General features: G+C 34.0%; 3 protein-coding genes across 4 annotated transcripts; 2 read left to right on the top strand and 1 right to left on the bottom strand.

The window, feature by feature from the left end:
- Positions 1–217: 217 nt before the first annotated feature.
- On the top strand, positions 218–4,172 carry LOC132095371 (growth hormone-regulated TBC protein 1-A-like). 2 transcript variants are annotated; one of them, XM_059500281.1, is made up of 8 exons: positions 218–339; positions 1,658–1,809; positions 1,891–2,049; positions 2,152–2,276; positions 2,553–2,649; positions 3,366–3,538; positions 3,691–3,876; positions 3,959–4,172. In XM_059500281.1, exons 2-8 carry the CDS (start codon positions 1,719–1,721, stop codon positions 4,043–4,045), a joined length of 918 nt encoding a protein of 305 aa, XP_059356264.1. In that variant the 5' UTR covers positions 218–339; positions 1,658–1,718; the 3' UTR covers positions 4,046–4,172. The 2 variants fall into 2 exon arrangements, with proteins under 2 accessions (XP_059356264.1, XP_059356263.1); XM_059500280.1 differs by lacking the exon at positions 218–339 and adding an exon at positions 1,215–1,351.
- A 634-nt stretch (positions 4,173–4,806) lies between these two features.
- LOC132095368 (lysosome-associated membrane glycoprotein 1-like) lies at positions 4,807–8,437 on the bottom strand. Its single transcript, XM_059500277.1, has 6 exons — positions 8,148–8,437; positions 7,275–7,480; positions 6,872–6,994; positions 6,700–6,766; positions 6,452–6,616; positions 4,807–6,116 (listed from the first exon to the last, which is right to left on the bottom strand). The coding sequence occupies exons 1-6, from the start codon at positions 8,206–8,208 to the stop codon at positions 5,977–5,979; spliced, it is 762 nt and encodes a 253-aa protein (XP_059356260.1). The 5' UTR covers positions 8,209–8,437; the 3' UTR covers positions 4,807–5,976.
- Positions 8,438–10,379: 1,942 nt separating this feature from the next.
- Positions 10,380–19,696, top strand: LOC132094766 (T-cell surface glycoprotein CD3 zeta chain-like). Its single transcript, XM_059499410.1, has 8 exons — positions 10,380–10,594; positions 17,214–17,311; positions 17,407–17,478; positions 18,216–18,266; positions 18,512–18,544; positions 18,911–18,967; positions 19,121–19,150; positions 19,329–19,696. Exons 1-8 carry the CDS (start codon positions 10,537–10,539, stop codon positions 19,404–19,406), a joined length of 477 nt encoding a protein of 158 aa, XP_059355393.1. The 5' UTR covers positions 10,380–10,536; the 3' UTR covers positions 19,407–19,696.
- The last annotated feature ends 332 nt before the right edge of the window (positions 19,697–20,028 follow it).

The raw sequence follows: 20,028 nt of genomic DNA, 5'->3' as shown, positions 1-20,028 counted from the left end.
GAAACCATTTCAACCCATGGAGAAAAGAGGAAATGAGTGTGAGATGTAAAATGTGGAGAGATGGAGCCCCGCCATCAGCGAAGCTGAAGCAGGAAACAAAACTCTTCTTTCCCTAAATGGCGCCGGATAAATTATTTAAAATAAAAGTCTGAAAGCCAAAAACGTGATTTAAACGGATTACATTAGTTTTGTTCACGTTTTATTTCTTCTATCACAGTACATAAACACGTAAGACTTCATTTAAAAAAATACATTTTGTCTGTACGTGGAGTAAAATAACAGTTTAAGCGACAGTAGTTGCTGGAAAAGGAAAGACTAGGAGACCTTTATTTTGCCAAGGTAACGTAAACGACCGGACAGAGAATATCCGGTTTGGAATTTCTTTTAATACATCAAGCATGACAAAGTAAAACTAGTTTTAAAAAACTGGCTCATTTTATGAAATGTATGCTAATAATTTTTCACAAACAAATCAAACAACGACAGTTCTAGTCCCTTATTATTATTATTATTATTATTATTATTATTGTTGTTGTTGTTATTATTATTATTATTATTATTATTATTATTATTATTGTTATTATTATTATTATTTTTATGAACAGGACTTCTGAAAAAAAAATATCATATCGAGAACAAAAATAAAATAAAAATTGATTAAATACTTTGCCAAAATAATAATGATATGTACCAAACCCACGTTTATTAAAATGTTTAAATGCTATTTTTGCATGCAGTTATATGTATGTATCTAATCAGTATTAGTTGGTTAATGTAGTCAAAAGCGAAACAAAGTGATAAATACTGGTGTAATTCAACAGTAAATAAATAATAAATTATTTGTAATAAATATATAATATGAGTCTAAATATTTATTTTAATTGTTATAACATAAGTTATTTAAAAACGAATATAATCATAGCCTGTAATATAATTATAATATAATCATATAATTTAATTAATAATATGATATCCCTAACAGGGTTGGCCTTTGCCCAGTATTTTCGTTGCTTTCCAACCATCCAATCAGCTGCTGGGAAGTTTACAGTAGATCAAGTAAACTGCATAAATTATTTGAACCAGACCTAAGTTTCCATATTAATATTCAAAACAAATATTTAAAATGCCTAAAACGTCGAGTTAAAATAATAGACATAAGATAACTACACACTATAAAATCAATCAGGTAATACGCAAGGTAAAATGAAAAAGCTGTGCATATGCCAGGTTTGAGTGTAGGGGAGGAGTTTATATAAACAGCTCAGCTCAGTTAGACACCGATGGAAGAGACGCAGAACATGGAGAATCACTTTAATGATTCCGCCAGTTCAGACAGCAACGACTGCCAGAGGTATGAACCTGACTTTATATTACTAAGATGAAGTGACATTACTTATAAAATACAAATCACTATTATGGATAGTGGAAGGGTCGCCACGAGATGGTCCAAAACACCTGCGCGTCAGGTGATGTTTGCGTCAGTGTCAATATGAACACTTAAACGAGTAGAAGACATTTCAGAAAATGTCATGTAAAAATATAATAATAAACCCGTCTTTGCTTCATAATGTTATGGTGTTTCTAATAAAGTTACTGTTATTATTCTTGAACAGTATTCCCACAAGTCTTTAAAACGAGTCTTTAAATATGTTTCTAGGGTAGACCAATATGGATTTGAGAGAGCGGAAGATTTCAACTATGAATCCTATGAGGACTTTATGTCCAGGCATTTAGCTGTTGTCACTAGAAGGTCAAAGAAGTGGACGAAACTTTTAAAGGGCACTGTAAAAGTTGAGAAAAACATAAAAGGTAGGCATTATTTATATTGAATCGACACATGAAAGATAAAGAACGTTTTTCACTTTTTAAAGCTGCCATTTCTGTTTGCAGTGAAGCGATATGTGAGGAAAGGGGTTCCATGGGAACATCGCACTCAGACCTGGATGGCAGCTAGTGGAGCCCAGGACCAGCTGGACAGAAATCCTGGCTACTATCATTCTCTACTAAAGGCTGAGCATGACCCTAAAATAGAAGAGGTTATACGTGCTGGTAAGTTATTTCTCAAGTCATGAAATGTTTTATTTAAAATTTGGATTGGATAAGACATATGGGAAACAAAATATTTCTGATAATTTTATTTTATTTTTTCAGATATGCACAGAACCTTTCCTGACAACATTCAGTTCCGTGCCTCCTCCCAGCCATGTTTACAGAAAGCCCTGTTTAATGTACTCCTGGCCTATGGATACCACAATAAGGATGTTGGTTACTGTCAGGTACTACTGTCATGTACACATGCCCTTTTACATACATGGCTACTAAAGTGTCACATGAATCCAGGATGTGTTGAAGTTCCTACTGTAGATGAGAATCTAAAACTATTGTTGTGTATATACTAGAGAATAGCCAATTATAACAAGTGAGGAAGTACGACACTCTAAACTGCTGTAATTTTGTGTTGTTTACCCTGTCAATATAATGAGTGAACCTGTTGTACCCGTCTGCATTCAAATCAGTTGGCTGCTGAAACGTATCCCTTGTTGCCTTTTTAGGGAATGAACTTTATTGCTGGATACCTCCTCATCATCACCAAAGATGAAGAGAAGTCTTTCTGGTTAATGGATGCTTTACTTGGCAAGATCTTACCAGGTCGGTCACGTTTTCCCACTGATGTATATAATCAGAACTGCACAGGTTAATCATTCTGTTACTCAAAATGTAATTAATTGTTCCACAACCTAAAACAACTTTTTGTTTCAGATGACATCATCTAGACCTTGTGGGCAGGGAAAATAATGTTAACCAATAGCCAACTAGCCCTTGTTTTAAGCTAGTGATGTAGATAATTTAAGCTTAAATCTTGCTATTTGTTAAAGAGGTAGCCCCCCCACCCCCACAAAAAAAAAAAAAAATATATATATATATATATATATATATATATATATATATAGAGAGAGAGAGAGAGAGAGAGAGAGAGAGAGAGAGAGAGATACATAATAGATATATATATATATATATATATATATATATATATATATATATATATATATATATATATAGATCTATAGATTTATATACAGTATATTTAGGGAGAGAGATAGGTTTACAGGTTTAAAAAGGACTTGAGGGGTAGTATATGAAGACAAAATATTTATTTTTGGGTAAACCCTTCTTTTAGCACAGCAATTTCATATTTGTTAACCGTAATTTTAATGTAATAAATGCTCTGCAAAGTTAATGATAGTTTTGAAGTGCTCAAATCACCCCATCACAGACATCTGAATAAGTTCTAATATTTAGAAATTATGAATTTATAATAATTCCATTCTGTATCATGTTCCACAAATGTTTATGTTTTTATCTAGACTATTACACACCAACAATGCTGGGGCTTCAAATGGATCAAGAGGTGCTTGGAGAGCTTGTCAGAATGAAGGTTCCTGCTGTCTGGCAGGTCATGAATAGACACAATGTAATGTGGACCCTGGTGATTTCACGCTGGTTCATCTGCCTGTATGTGGACATACTTCCTGTAGAGGTGAGGAATTCAGAATTCAGCGGTAAGCTTTGCAGCCACTGAATTCGTACAATTTTAAAATCTTATGAAATTACTAGTCGTTTTACGTAGCATAAGTAGAGTTTGTAATGCCAATATTGAATGTAAAGATTGGTAGCCGTGTGTTTTCTCAGACAGTGCTGAGAATATGGGACTGCCTGTTTTACGAGGGATCCAAGATCCTGTTCAGAGTGGCTTTGACGATGATTCGTCACAATCAGAACCTCATCTTACAGGCACAGAGTCTCTCAGAAATCTGCGAACGCTTCAAACAGATCACTCATGGGGAGTACGTAGAGGACTGCCATACATTCATGCAGGTAAATTCTGTGTGTGCTGTTTATTCACTAACTAAACTAATACTTACAGACCTCTTTATAATGATGTGTCATCTCCCTTCAGAAAATCTTTATGGAGCCCGGAGGTCTCTCTACAGCAACAATTACTAAACTCAGGAAGATGTGCAGGAATCGCATTACTTCTGCCTGAACATGACATACAGTTCTGCATTTTCAGCATGTGAGATGAGAATCTATTACTTAATGTGTGGAAAAACTTTAAGGTATGTTAAGATTTTATATGAATATTTTAAACATAATGAAAGGGATACACTACCTTTCAAGTTTGGGGTCAGTAAGATTTTTTTTTCTTTTTTCTTTTTAAAACGTCTCTAATGATCAAAATAAAAAAATAACAGTAACATTGTAAAATATAATATACAATTTAAAATAATGTTTTCTATTTTTATAGAAAAGTTTAAAGATGCAATTTATCCATGTGTTGGCAAAAGCTTCAGTGTCACACGAGCCTTTAGAAATCATTTTAATTTGCTGATGTGGTGTTTTCATGGATCGTAATCTTTCATGGATACCATGCTAAATGTTGTTTTATTGATGGAAAATCAAGAAAGCATTTATTGAATGCTTTTGTAACATATTAAATGTGACTTTTGATCAATTTAATGTGTCCTTGCTTAATAAAAGTATTCATTTTCCAAAAGATTTTAATGACCCCAACCCTTTGAACAGTAGTTCACCCCCAAAAAAATGTTATCAAGCATTTCTGTTCCAAACCTGTATGATCTGTAACCTACTGATATTTACTGGTAGATATTTTGAATTTTCATTGAGTAAACAATCTAAGAGGTATTCACTTTTTTTCCTTTCTTTTTTTTTTTTTTTTTACTAATAGCAATCAGTTTTGTGTTATAACTAAATGTTTTAACTAAATAAAGATAATGAACAAGCAAACTCTTTTTCTTGTCTTTTATTTTTCTCTTTATTTAGAAACTTAGAATGGCATTCCTTTAAAACATGAAGTTCATAGCAATCAAGGCAACACTTCAGTATCCACAATTCCACTTATGCAGTTATTCCATATGAAGATGCATTATAAAGGAGAGATTCAAGCAAGTTTTAGTGCACACCTTTTGTAACAGTTAACCATTTACCTGGGTCTATAATAGTCTAAACCTACTTCAAGTTATTCAGAACTTCCTGTTGTGTTAGTGTGAATCATACCCTTTGACCATCCAGTAGTGCAAAACCATAATATTTCCTCACTCTAGCAGAATTTACCTTTTAACATTTTTGAGTGTGAATACAGTGCTAAATGGAAGCAAGCAGGCTATAGTTTTGATACGTAGCATGAGAGGGAAACAAAGCTTTTTAGTGTTTTTCAAGGGTATTCTATTCTAGAAAGTGGATTTTCCATTTGTACAAGTTAGCAGAGTATCTTCTGTACACACTGCCTCAGCAGATCTGGAAAGATCCAGTCTAGATGTGGAATTTCTTTTCATTAAAACTCAGTACCAAATTGACTTCTGACTCAACACTATTATGCAAGGCTTTGTAACAGTATTAAATTAATTATTTTTCTCCCAAAATGTTGAATCCCAAAAGCTGAGTCTTGTATAGTGTTCAACTCCAAATGAGAACTTTGAGATCAGGAAGTAGTGTTAAATATCTAGTCCCTTTTAGACTGAGCAGTAACGGCATCATCAGTTTTCTCTAAATCCTTGTATTTATATAAATAAATGCATGAGGTTAAATTTAAGAATATGAGGTACCAAACAGATCATGCTTTCTAACCCAGATTAAGCCTAAATAACAACAAACACCAGGCATTCCTCTAGATAAGCATAATCTGGTTCCTGGAAACAATACCTTAGCATGACCTAGAGCCTCAAACACTCCTTTGATTTTGCCCTGCACCCTTAAGTATGCATTAATTATACTATGTTTAACATAATACAACAAAAAGTCCAGGAAGCACAGGTCCACCTGAGTGGTGGCAGGGTAAGACACCAGCAGAGGGCAGGGCGGGTTGAAAACTAGGCAGCTGCAGTTGTCGTAGTGTTGTTGAATCCAGATGAGAGCAGACATCAGTGGTACATATCCTGGCTTGAAGATTACATGAGGTTAGATGGTCTGGTAGCCCGCATGACTTCTTTTCCTGCCAATAAGGTAAGCCAGGATCACGATGAGCACTAGAAGAGCCAACGCAGCACCCACAATAATGGGAATCAACATGTCGTCCTCATCTAGATCACACTCCTCAGCTAGAACAGAGATGGAGCAAGAGGAAAGAAAGGGAGATGGTGGTGAAAAAAATAAAAAAAAAAATTTGGAGAAAACATCATTTCTGGAAAAAATGTGTTTGTGTGGTTGTGTAAATATACTATATATATAGTAATATTGTTGTGTGTCATTTTTATTGGAGTGGATGAATGACACAGTAATCTTATGTAAAAGTTATGGAGTTTATAAGCTTCACATTGTTATGACAACTAAGCATTTATGCCATGGATTAATCTTGAGTTGAACCCAGAACATTCCTTGAAGAATTAAAGGACAAAACTAAGACATGTTAAAAGAGAGAAAAGAAAAAAAAAACCTGCTCCAAAATCTCCATTGACGCTAAAAGGCTGCACTTGAAGCTGGAAGCTGTTGAGAGAGAAATCCTGTGTAACGCTCAAGGTCTTCTCCTTCTGACACATGTAAGAGTGGCCCAGGGTTCCCACCATGTAGTTCAGAGAAGTGTTCCTGAAAACAAGGCGCTCTGGGCAAAAAATTACAAATAATAATTTGCTCAGATTTAAAAACTAAACATATTAAAACATGGAATATTTAATACTGACTTACTAGCCACATCAGGCAATGCAGCTGACAACTCCAACCCACTAAGATGATACTTGTTCGATGTGGAATTCTGAAAAGGAAACAAGCATATTACATACGTTATGATAATACCAACATGGACTGAATAATTTAAGAGGCCATTAGGGTAAATAATTGGAGGAGATGCGAAATTTACCAAAGAAAAGCTGAAAGTCAGAGTAATGTTGTCCTCAGTGAGCATGAGAGTTGCACTGTCCGGATCACAGGATCCAGAGGATTTAACCAGGTTTGGATGCACGTTCAAGACTTCCTGGACAGTCTGGAAAGAAAGGTATGTTTACATTTAGATTACATTTACAAATAAGGACTAAACCTTCATTACTCTGAATTATAATCATAAAATGATCGTGTCATAGAAATTAAGCATGCATGTCCTTCCCTTGTGTCATCTCAGGTGCACAACAAGCTAAGAATGGAAAATTAAATTGTCATTTTAAAAAAAGTTTGTTTGTTTACCCACTGAACAGAAAAGGAGATATTTAGCAGAATGTTTCAAGCTACTCCTGTCCAATGAAAGTGAAAGTTGCATGTGCAAGTACCTTGTCATGAGGGCTCGAAATAAAGCTAATGTTGAGTTGCAGTCCCATCCGTGCCAAGAGACAGACAGCATCAGAGGCATTGGTGACATTGTAGCTGCCTCGCTCGGGGGGTCCGGGGGTTGCAGGAGAAGCTGGAGGAGAGCTGGTTTCAGGGGCGACCCCAGTGGGTGGAACATCAGCAGTCAAAGTATGATGTATAGTTAGAGCTGGAATGGAAATGTCATTATATTTTAAAAGGCTTTAGATGAGTTGTGGCACTGGTTAGGGTTAATGCTGCACTAATATTAGACTTTATACTAACAGCTGTTGACATGGATGCATTGTATTTGTGTACTAAATGCTGCTGATTCACCAAGCAAGCAATGTATTTTTTTGTTACTATCATAATTATTATATGAAGTAAATTGTATGACAGGTTGTACAGTTTCATTTTTATATATAGCTACTGAGCCTTACTAAAAGTACATAATCATCTAATTTCTTAATTTTATAAAGGTTTTTAATTTAAAAAATATATATTCAATATGTGCACATTTAAAAATGTTATTACTGCTTGTCAAAAAACAGCACGGATATGGTAGTTTTACAAGTTATATCTGTAAATATGTACAGATATTTCACTCCAAAAGAGAAATATTCAGCTTTTCTTACACAGCAGGCATACGTACGCCGTTTTTTTCAGGAATAACAATTATCATTAAAAAAAAAAAAAAAACATAAGAAAGAAACATTAAATTAAGAAAGAAAAACACTCTAGCGTCCCCCATAAATACGTTATATGGACTGGACCGTTTCTTATTATTAATTAACCAAAATATAACCATACAAAATAGTCCTGTAGCTCAAAATACACAATATTTCAATCAAACTTACCTAACAGCAGGCTAAAAATCGTCGCGGAGAGCATGTTTTGTTCGCGTATGACGGGGATCATGTTTCTCGCCAAAGTAAATCAAAACAGATGATGGCAGACTGTGCAGTATGCGCCTTCAAACGGACTCTTCCGATAACTGTGTTATGGTGCAGACGTATACGCTTTGAACTGACGCTGTGCCAAATCTACATCTGATAAACGCACTAGCTCAGATTTGTTTAGTTTCTCGTAACCGCAGCAGAAACACTGGCGTCATGTGAGCGACTGCTAGCATCCATAGACAGTAAAAGAAGTGCGCATGCGCATCCTGTTGTTGTTTTTGTCTTTTAAATGCATTTTTTTGTTGTTGTTTTAGAAATTATAGAACACAGCGTACCATGGAGTGCTGCTATCCATACCGATAACAAATTAAATAATAATAAATGATTCATGACGTATCACATTTCAGTCATATAAATTAATATTTCTGTAAGCTGTTGTGATAAATTATTAGTTCCTGGATAATCAGTGACTTATAAAATAATTCAAATAATCGTAAAAATACACATCCTTGCATAACATTTCATGTAGTGTAGTATCTCATCGTGTGATTGGATAATAACGGGCCACATTATCAGCTGTTTGTGTGTGTGTTTTGCATTTTGATTAATCGTGATTAATATTTGGACAATTATAAACAAGTTATTGCCTAGGCCTATGTTCCCGGTCGTTAAGTGGTAGCTAATGAATGGTGAAATATCATAAAAATGTAGGCTAGATAGATTTAAAAGTAGCTACACATAAATGATCTACAATAATTGATGAAAAGAGCAATGGAATGAGGATGCATGTGACTTAAGATACTCCTAAGTGTCACACCACAGAGACAATTTACAAGGAGGTGAAAGATTTTAGGAACATTCCGCAAAGCCATCACAGAAGTGTGATACCTGTCCTTTTACCCTTTTATGTTGCTTGCAATGTATTATTTAAAGAGCCATAGTGATCTTATGAAATTTATCTAAAACTTGCAGCAATTATGAGGGAGACTGGGGCTAGTGTTTTAACTCCAGTGAATATTTCTAAAGGAAGATTTATTGTGAAAAATCAGTGTCTGCACAGACAAGTGATAGAAACTTTAAATACTTTAAAGCTATTGAACATTTCCAACATTATTACCCAGGAAAAAAGATACAGTAAATCATGTAGATTGTTGTCACTCTATATGAAGTCACAGTGGAACATGCCTTATGAATACAAATCAGTTAAAAATGATGTACCGCAAATATTGTGATTAATAAATATACAAAATATAGATCTGACATTTATGAAATGAGAAAATATTAAAAACTTTTGGTTAAAATCGACCATTATATATTTGACCCCCAGCTAACAAAAATAATGTTTTGCTAAAGTTCTCATTATAAGAACGTTATTTCTGGATTTTCTTTGAAAATTCAAAATGTCTAGTTTTTATGTTTTTAAACCCTTTTCTTGATGGTCTCTACACATTCTGAAACACATAATTTATAGACGAACATAAAAAAGAAAACAGTTCAGGGGGAAAAAATGCTATGAACAATGAATAAATAATGTTTTTGTGCTAACATTTTGAAAACATTATCAAAGACCACATGACTTAGAATGAAAGTTCATTTAATGTTACTTTAAGAATGTTTGTTCATAACTTTTAGGGAACTGTGCCAAAATGTTAGACAAAGTTCTGGCAATGTTCTCTGTTCGCTGTGCCCTTGCTAAAGAAACATTATACTAATTTAAGCTAGTATTGTACTGGTGTTTAAAAAAAAATACAGAACCACACCAATGGCAATTGCAGAACAGCAGGGGGCACAAAATGTACAAACTAGCTTGTGAAATGAAAGTTGCAAAATATTTTCAATTAAAAAGTAGAAGTTGATACATTTTTTATAAGAGTTACAGGTGAAGTTTTTGATCTCTGCTTTGAAGATATTGCCTGATTTTATTTTTGTCTTAACTGTTAGAACAAATATTTCTAGTGTGCATGATTTCCTGCAGGGGAAAAATAAGTTTTCAAATACATCAAACCAATGGCGCTAAAATGGAAAAAACAAACTCAGCAGACAGTGTAACTTTCGTAACCTGCAATACTGATGAAAGACAATGTTAGTGTGAAGATGGTCTAAAAATAAACAGGAAATGATGGTGAGACTTTTTTGAGATGATAGGACAAGAAACTCTTTGGTGGAGGCAGAGGTTGTCATTCACTAGAACAGAAAACCCAGGGCTAGGGCCATTTCCTGTTAGGTAAAAGACTAACACAGTAGAAGCAATCAATACAGAAAGGTTAAAAACTGTTGCACGACACTTACAGGTCAAGCAACAGGACGATACGGCATCCAAAGAAACTCAGTCATTTTAAGGAATGTAATGGAAATGAGCAGGACAATCTCTCTTTTGTTCTTGGCCTCACATGTGTCCTCCACAGGTAAAATCATTTCTCTTGCTCTCTACATACGTATTGCATACATACATCTAGCACATTCAGCACACAGTTTTGATGGTTCATTTATAGGTTGTGAAATCTGTATTCTTCGCTGCTGTATGGGTTGTGAAATCTGTATTTGTCGCTGGAGTGAATGTTTAGAAATTCTTTTGTGTGTTTTCTCCTGTAAAGAACATTGAGGTCAAACACTAGGACATCGTCATGTGGCCATTTTAGTTTCCCTGTACACTCAGCAAGACTCTTGTAGCATAAAATTTAACAGCTGTGACGACTGTGCAATACACTACTGTGTTTTCAAAATAATGTATAAAAAGTTGAAAGGTTCAGCATTAGTATGATGGTTTGTAACTGTCATCTTCATTCTTAAATGTTGTTTCCTGAGATTCAAAAAGTAGGATCCATCTCTGAAACCCACACTATCTTTTTACGAAACTCGAGGTCAAAATTGACAGGGTCAGCAAATAGCAGCTTTTTAAAAGTCAACAACATTATTGGCCGCGTAGACACACCTATTGTAGCTTACTTTGATTATTATTCGTATTTACCAAATTTAATTTGAAACAAACAAGTAATTATATATATTTTTTTTATTATCATTTATAATATTATTTAATTGAAGTGGTTGTTTTAAGTGTTATTTAAAAAGTTATAGTAAAACAAATACAGCAACAAATCATGCAGAAGGTGATGATATATTCAGTATAAATACTTAATTATGGAATAATTGTTTTGATATCTATTTGCCAGGTCAATTCATTGGATGCAAAAGCTTTAGTACAACAAGCAAATTCAAACACAGTTGATTTAGTAAAAACGCTGAAAGCAAACTTTTTTTTTTTAAGGAAAAAAATATTAGTATTAGTTAAAGGAATGTTTAGTAATATTTTAGAAACATGCCTGAACTTTTGCATTTGCACAAATACACAAAACGTTTGTCTTGCAAATTAATAACAAAAAATGCCAAAAGGACAACAAACTAATTTCTCGATATCTATTAAATATGTCCCACCGTAACTGAAGGAATTTACGTGCAAGTTTCAGCCAACAGTGAAAAAATAGATAACTGACAGCATAGCCCTTTTACATATACATTTTAAATGTACAATGATTTTAGCCCAAATTCAAATACACATACTAGATATTTCTGACATTTGGAACAAAGTGCAAAATCGTTGAATCTGTTGTATATAATAATGCTATCTTAATCAGTCAATGTTGCCTAATTAAAAAAATATAAATATATTAAAAATAATATATATAAATATATTTCTGTTTTCTTAATTCATTGTGATTCTGTGTTGCTGTAATACTGTATATTGAATAGAATCACACTAGGTAAATAACTTAATTTTAGTATTAATAGCTTCTTCAAGGTAATTGGGGCCTAAAATAATAAAACCTACAACCTTTCCATCATCACTAACGATTTTAAATTTGCAATGTATCTGAATAGTAAATTTGTAATGAATCATTGTTTTATATTAAACAAAATTCAGCTAAGTAATGCATTAGTGATAAATGCAAACTGAAAAATAATCTGCTGGGACATTATCTGTCAATTTTATGCAACGCGTTAACACAAAAACACAACAACAACAAAAAATCACTTTAATACAATAACAGTACATTGTTTTGTTTAGTTTAGTTTTTTTTTTTTTTTTTGAGTGTATAAAGATTTTATTTGTTTAACTTTATATGCTGTATAGTCCTTGTTTCTGTATGCAATGATCCTGCAGAAGAAAAGGGCTTTTTACCCCTATGATATGTGAAAGGTGTGTGGTCAGTTTGCTAACCTTCATTCACCAGCCCCCATAAACACCTACTTGATCTGCAGTACTGCAGTGGGGACTTCATTGTTTTGTGCTCATTCTTGCACTTGACTAGAGCCATGCAGAGAAACCACCAAACTAGATGACACACACACACACACACACATTTACACAGAGATCACAGAGAGATATATAGAGGAGCTTGGGCCCCTTCTGCCTCAAAAAGGAAGGCACGAGTGCAGTTTTTTTATAAAGATTTGTTTTGTGAACCAATAAATGTTCTTAATGTAGAAACAAATTATGGATGAGAGTGAGGAATGATAATTCAATTCAATTCAATTCAATTCAAGTTTATTTGTATAGCGCTTTTTACAATACAAATCATTACAAAGCAACTTTACAGAAAATTATGTTTCTACAATATTTAGTAGTAGCTAGTAGTTTGTGCACGTTTGACAGGATTTTAGAAAAATAAAAATAATAATAATAATACAAGACGTAGTCAGCTAGATGATGAACTATCAATATTATTAATTAATAGTAATTATAGGATGCAGTCACACATGTAGCAATAATTGTTAGTTCTGTTTGTTGATTCAAGGTTAGCATCATCTGGGGTCCTCTGAGGGTCAGCATCATCTCTTCTCGGGTGTTCTGGATCCAGACTGGAGCTTGTGTAAATCCTAGTTACCACGGGATGTAAATCCCGTGGCAAAACATAGAAACAAAATAGAGACATCATTAGCATAGCTGCTGATCCAACAAAGTAAAATTAGTTTAACCCAAGCTAAAGAATAAAAATGCAGATGCAACTACACTCACAATTTAAGAGATACATTATTCGAATGCTTGGCGAAAGAGATGCGTTTTTAATCTAGATTTAAACAGAGAGAGTGTGTCTGAACCCCGAACATTATCAGGAAGGCTATTCCAGAGTTTGGGAGCCAAATGTGAAAAAGCTCTACCTCCTTTAGTGGACTTTGCTATCCTAGGAACTACCAAAAGTCCAGCGTTTTGTGACCTTAGGGTGCGTGATGGGTTGTAGCGTGGTAGAAGGCTAGTTAGGTACGCAGGAGCTAAACCATTTAGGGCCTTATAGGTAAGTAATGATAATTTGTAACAGATACGGAACTTAATAGGTAGCCAGTGCAGAGACTGTAAAATTGGGGTAATATGATCATATTTTCTTGACCTGGTAAGGACTCTAGCTGCTGCATTTTGGACTACCTGTAGCTTGTTTATTGACGAAGCAGGACAACCACCTAGAAGTCCATTACAATAGTCCAGTCTAGAGGTCATAAATGCATGAACTAGCTTTTCTGCATCAGAAACAGATAACATGTTTCGTAGCTTGGCAATGTTTCTAAGATGGAAGAATGCGGTTTTTGTAACATTGGAAATATGATTTTCAAAAGACAAATTGCTGTCTAATATAACACCCAGATTTCTGACTGTAGAGGAAGTAACAGTACATCCGTCTAGTTGCAGATTGTAATCTACAAGATTCTGTGTGGTGTTTTTTGGTCCAATAATTAATATCTCTGTCTTATCCGAATTTAATTGGAGAAAATTATTTGTCATCCAATCTTTTACATTTTTAACACACTCTGTTAGCTTAGATAATTTAGAGGTTTCATCTGGTCTCGTTGAGATATATAGCTGAGTATCATCAGCATAACAGTGGAAGCTAATTCCGTATTTTCTAATAATATTACCAAGGGGAAACATGTATATTGAAAATAGAAGGGGACCTAGGACGGATCCTTGTGGCACTCCATATTTTACTGATGATAAATGAGATGACACCCCATTTAAGTAAACAAAATGGTAGCGATCGGACAGGTAGGATCTAAACCATCTTAGAGCCTGCCCTTGAATACCTGTATAGTTTTGTAATCGATCTAGGAGTATGTCATGATCTATGGTGTCGAACGCAGCACTAAGATCAAGTAAGACTAGAAATGAGATGCAGCCTTGATCTGACGCAAGAAGCAGGTCATTTGTAATTTTAACAAGTGCAGTTTCTGTGCTATGGTGGGGCCTAAAACCTGACTGAAATTCTTCATACAGATCATTTTTATGCAGGAAGGTGCTCAATTGAGCAGACACAACTTTTTCTAAAATTTTAGACATAAATGGAAGATTTGAAATAGGCCTATAATTTGCCAGTACACTAGGATCTAGTTTTGGTTTCTTAATAAGAGGCTTGATAACCGCCAGCTTGAATGGTTTTGGGACGTGACCTAAAGATAACGACGAGTTAATAATATTGAGCAGCGGTTCTTCGGCTACAGGTAACAACTCTTTCAGTAATTTAGTGGGTACAGGATCTAATAAACATGTTGTTGGTTTAGATACAGTGATAAGTTTATTTAGCTCTTCCTGTCCTATATTTGTAAAGCACTGCAGTTTATTTTTGGGTGCGATGGATGAAACTGAAGTGTTAGACGCTGTAGAATCTACATTCGCTATTGTATTTCTAATGTTATCTATTTTATCAGTGAAGAAATTCATAAAGTCATTACTATTTAACGTTGGTGGAATATTTGAATCAGGTGGCGTCTGGTAATTTGTTAATTTAGCCACTGTGCTAAATAAAAACCTTGGATTGTTTTGGTTATTTTCAATGAGTTTGTGGATATGCTCTGCCCTAGCAGTTTTTAGAGCCTGTCTATAGCTGGACATACTGTTTTTCCATGCAATTTTAAAAACTTCCAAGTTAGTTTTTCTCCATTTGCGTTCAAGACTACGAGTTACTTTCTTGAGAGAGTGAGTATTACTGTTATACCATGGTACAGTACGTTTTTCTCTAACCTTTTTCAATTTGATGGGGGCAACAGCTTCTAATGTATTAGAGAAAATAGTGCCCATGTTGTCAGTAATTTCGTCTAATTCATGTGTATTTTTGGGTACAAATAGCAGTTGAGATAGATCAGGCAGGTTATTTGCGAATCTGTCTTTGGTGGCTGGAACAATAGTTCTGCCCAGACGGTAACGCTGAGACATATAGTTAATATCAGTTATACGCAGCATGCACGATACAAGGAAATGGTCTGTAATATCATCACATTGGGGTACAATATCTATAGCAGTAAGATCGATTCCATGCGATATAATTAGATCTAGCGTATGATTAAAACGATGAGTGGGCCCGGTGACATTTTGCTTGACTCCAAAGGAGTTTATTAGGTCAGTAAACGCAAGTCCTAATGTATCATTTGCATTATCAACGTGAATATTAAAATCTCCCATGATAATCATCCCTTTGATGTTTAATTATGCAAGAATTGTCTAAAATAATATTTCAATAGGCTACCAAACAATTGCAATAGTTTAAGATCATAGTAAATGCCGAATTAAGTCTGTTGACAAAGCATACACTGTAAATAAAATTATGTAAATTTAATGGTAAAAGACGGTAAATTCCCCTACTATACACGGTGAAAAACGGTATTGGACATTACATGTAATTTTATGGTAGTATACCATATGACAGTATTTTTGGAAGTGAAAAAGTAAAGTAAATTAACATTCCCAAAATTCCCAGTGTTACATTTCAAATTTGATGTGTTTTTTTGGTTGAAATACCTATGTTTCTTCTTATTTTTTTTCTTATAGGTTTTGCACATTAGAGTTGTAAGTTACAACTAATGTTGTTAAATTAATGTTTAATGTTTGCATTATTTCAGTTTCATGTGTGTTACTATTATGATGTTAAGTGTTTGTGTAAATGACACTGTGCACCTTCTATATATGTTAATATTTCAAAGACATCATGTGACTCTCATCACAACCTGCTTTTAGTGTCATCAGTGTATTACAAAGGTACAAAACAGATTTCAGTACTACAATAGGTTGGTAACATCAATTTTCGAAAAAAAAAATTCTTTGAATGCATTTATCTAATCATTGTCTGTTTATATAAACATTATATATATATATAAACACCTCCTATGGTAAATGTAAATGTAATGTAAATGTACTTATAAAGTACTTGGATATGGCCCAGCTTCCTCTGTTTAAGAGGAACAATTATGAATGCAATATATAGTGCATGCAAAACTCTATATATCGCAGAGCAATGTTACTCCATTTTTGTCTGTTTGTTTGAATTTCTGTTGTGTACTAATGACAAACCATGGTGCAAATAGTAGCATTTGAAAGATTTTCATGTAACACTCGTTAATAATCATGTTTTTATTAGAAAACGCATTTAGACTTGTTTTGTTCACAATCAATTTACGGTCTTCAAGAAACATCAAGTAAAAAGTAGTTTTGATTATTATGTTAAATAAGAGAGTCCGTGGAGCAGTCTGATTAAATGTTCCAATCATTACATTTATTCAGAAAGGGACAGTGTACTATTCTTAATAAATTCTTTCATTCTATTAATTGTACCGGATTTAGCCATAGGTACATTTTTATCCGCAGCCCATAGTCAGGTCATCACTAAACCTCCTTTAAAAAATATAATATAAGGGATATAAAACTTTTCAAATGTTTTCCAACTTCTTATGTGCCTTAAAACTAATCTAACATCATCTAATCTAAATACTGATGTTTTTCTTTCTCTGTTTGTATGATGGTTTAGGTACTCGAGGTACTTATTTTCTCTCATTTTTCCATTCTCTTATGTATTCTTTTTTGTTTTCTTGCTTTTCAACATCACAAAACCAACTAAGCAGAGAAAGAGAAAGAAAGAAAGAAAGAAGACAAACATTACAAAACATCCATAGATAACCAGAATTATTATTATTATTACCACCTCGAAACACCATGTTTTAGTAGAGTACTTTACGGAAGTTAAAAAAAAATGTTTGTTCTATTTGCAGAGGCCTTGTCCATGTTTGACCCAACGTATTGCTATATTTTTGATGTTTTTCTGCTGCTGTATTCTGTTATTTTCACTGCTCTCTACTTCAGAGAGAAGGTAAGTTGAGCTCTAGCATGCACCATTTGCTCCAAGTGAAGAAATGTACCTCACGGTTTTAACCACTTATCTGTGTTCTGCCTTGTATCGCTTAGTTTACAAGGGAAGGGCCTGTTCCTCCAGATCCTGCGCCCCCAGCCCGTAACCCCAATGAGCCTGTCTATACAGTGAGTTCTCTTTAATATATAACTCTCCCAAATAAAGGTTCATGTTCAAGGTTCGGAAATACTTCATATGTTGATGTGTATTATATTGAATGTGTCATTCCTATTATGAAGTGCATTTTCATCTCCTTATCATGGGTGTAATATCTAATAAAATAATATACCCCAAATTTGTATAGATGAAGTTAAAGCTTTCTTTTAGTTTGCAGTAGCCATATTTTTGATGAGCATGGTTGCTATTTTATAAAGTCCCCTTTTTTTCCCTTTAAAAATAGGCTTAGAAAAAACAAGTATTATTTTCTGTCATGTGTTATATCTCGAACAACTCAGAAGGTCTTTTGGCGACAACTTTAAATATCAAAGAAAACGCTAACATTCTGCGTTCTGGTTGCATATGGTTACAACACTTTATCTGTTTGCAAGAGTATGTTTACCGCCATGTCCTCTTGCTAATTTTTTAATCTAATATTTTGTGATTACTGAAATGGTTGGGAAAACTCAAATTAAACATTAATACTTAAAGTTAAAATCAAATATATGTAGGATACGTTTTTACTTCATTTAAGTCTCAATAATTTCCACCCTGAGTCAGGCCAGAGCTTCTAAAAATTAGGGTTTAACTTTATTAAAATGCCTCCTTAAATTTCAAAAGAAGCATTTTTTTTTATCATGACAAAATTCAAAAGCACTGCCTAATTGGAATGACACTAAAAAGACAACGTGCGTTCTGTATTTCTTAGGACTTGGATCTGCCTCAGATGAGCTCCGATTATCAGCAACTGGATAGACCGGTGAGATTATTTTATGTTTTAAATGACTAAATAAGTATATTTACATTAGCCACAATAGCAGAGAGAGCATAGAAGTGCATTAACAGCAAATTAAGGATATGAAGTGTGTGTGTTGTAGGCCTACACCTAACTTACTTCCTGCCTTGATCTCCAATATTGTTTGAAATCTATGATACAGTGTGATAAACGTTAATTGCTAATTTTAAGATGCCTACAAACATCTACCCCATATCTACATATTTCAGATAAGAAGACGGGAGCCAGAGACACATTATCAGGTCTGTAACACTTACTTGTCTTGTAGAATATTTTAAAAACACCTAAAGACTTTTTGGAAGAGCTTTTAACTAACAATATGGTCTGGAAGCTAATTTTTGTGATATTTGGTGGTATTTGCACAGCTGGGATTTAACTGTTTTTGCACTTTGTGACTCCTTGTCTGTGAAATGTGCTATAGAAATAAATATTACTTACTTACATGTCAAAAATGATGTGAGAGATGAGATGACCCAGATAAAAGTTTCTTACCTTTCAGTGCGACATCTCTGATCCCTGCTGCCCTCCTGTGGTTGTTTACAGTTGAGCACTTATATTAGTAATGCAATGGTGTAAGGTGGATTTGCTTTGATTTGTTTATTTTATAGGAATTGAGAGCACACACAAGTGATGAATACCAGGAAATAAGAACTAAAGGAACCAAAGTAAGTGGATCAAGCCAACGAATATGAGAAAAGTGTGTGGGTTGTGGGTTGAGGAGGTGTTTTTGATGTGAGGTTTACCCAGCAGTGATGCACAATAAACTCACTGTGCTCATTTGGCAAATCAATCTAAATATCAACATTCTATTTCTGCAGCCTCGCAAAAGCAAGAGAAAATCTAATGAGGTAATGTACCAATGACTTATTTGAAACACTTGGTTTTATATGTATCTTAATGACATTTAAGTTAAGTGTCTTGTACGTGTTCTAGCTAATCACAACATGGTAGGTTTAAAATAGACTACAGTGTTTAAAATAAAGGCCAAAATTCATCAGTTTAAGTCATTGGTTTAATCCTTTAAAGGGTCGAACGAGGAGAAACAGGGATGCAGCCGAGGCTATGGAGATGGAAACTTATCCCACTGATATGTTGCACTATTAGCACACAGCACCCGAGCGACCTGTATATCTAACAGATCAATTGTGTATCTTTGTTGAATGCATTTATGCGTCTTTTTTGGTATTTGTTACTTTCCCCAACCTGTATTTTGTAGTCTTGCATACTACAATGATTCAATGGTTTGGTGTCACCAAGAAGAAAAAAAAAAAAAGAATACGATTTAGCAAGGATGCATGAATTTGATCAAATGTCTGTAAAGACATGTTTATGATGAATGATAAAGATTTCAATTTCAAACAACTGATGTTCTTTTAAACTTTCTATACAAAGAATCCAGAAAAAGCTTATCATGGTTTTTATTAAAAAATATATATATTATATATTAAGCAGCACAACTGCTTTAAACATAAGAAGCTTTTTTGGGCACCAAATCAACATAAGATGAATTCTGAAGAATCGTGAGACTAAATTCTGGAGTAATGATTGCTGAAAATTCATTTTTAACAGAGAGACGCGTTTAAATATACTAAAATAGACATTTTAAAATGTGATTGTTTTACAGTACTACCATTTTGCTGTTTACTATTAAATACATCTTTAGCGAGACTTTTCAAAAACAAAAATCTTGCAGACACCAAACTTTCTAACAGTATAGTGCGTGTTA

Source organism: Carassius carassius, chromosome 19 (genome assembly GCF_963082965.1).
Source record: "Carassius carassius chromosome 19, fCarCar2.1, whole genome shotgun sequence".
In the NCBI taxonomy this organism is placed as follows: domain Eukaryota; kingdom Metazoa; phylum Chordata; class Actinopteri; order Cypriniformes; family Cyprinidae; genus Carassius; species Carassius carassius.
Note: the sequence above shows the minus strand (reverse complement) of the source record. Positions and strands in the feature narration are given on the sequence as shown.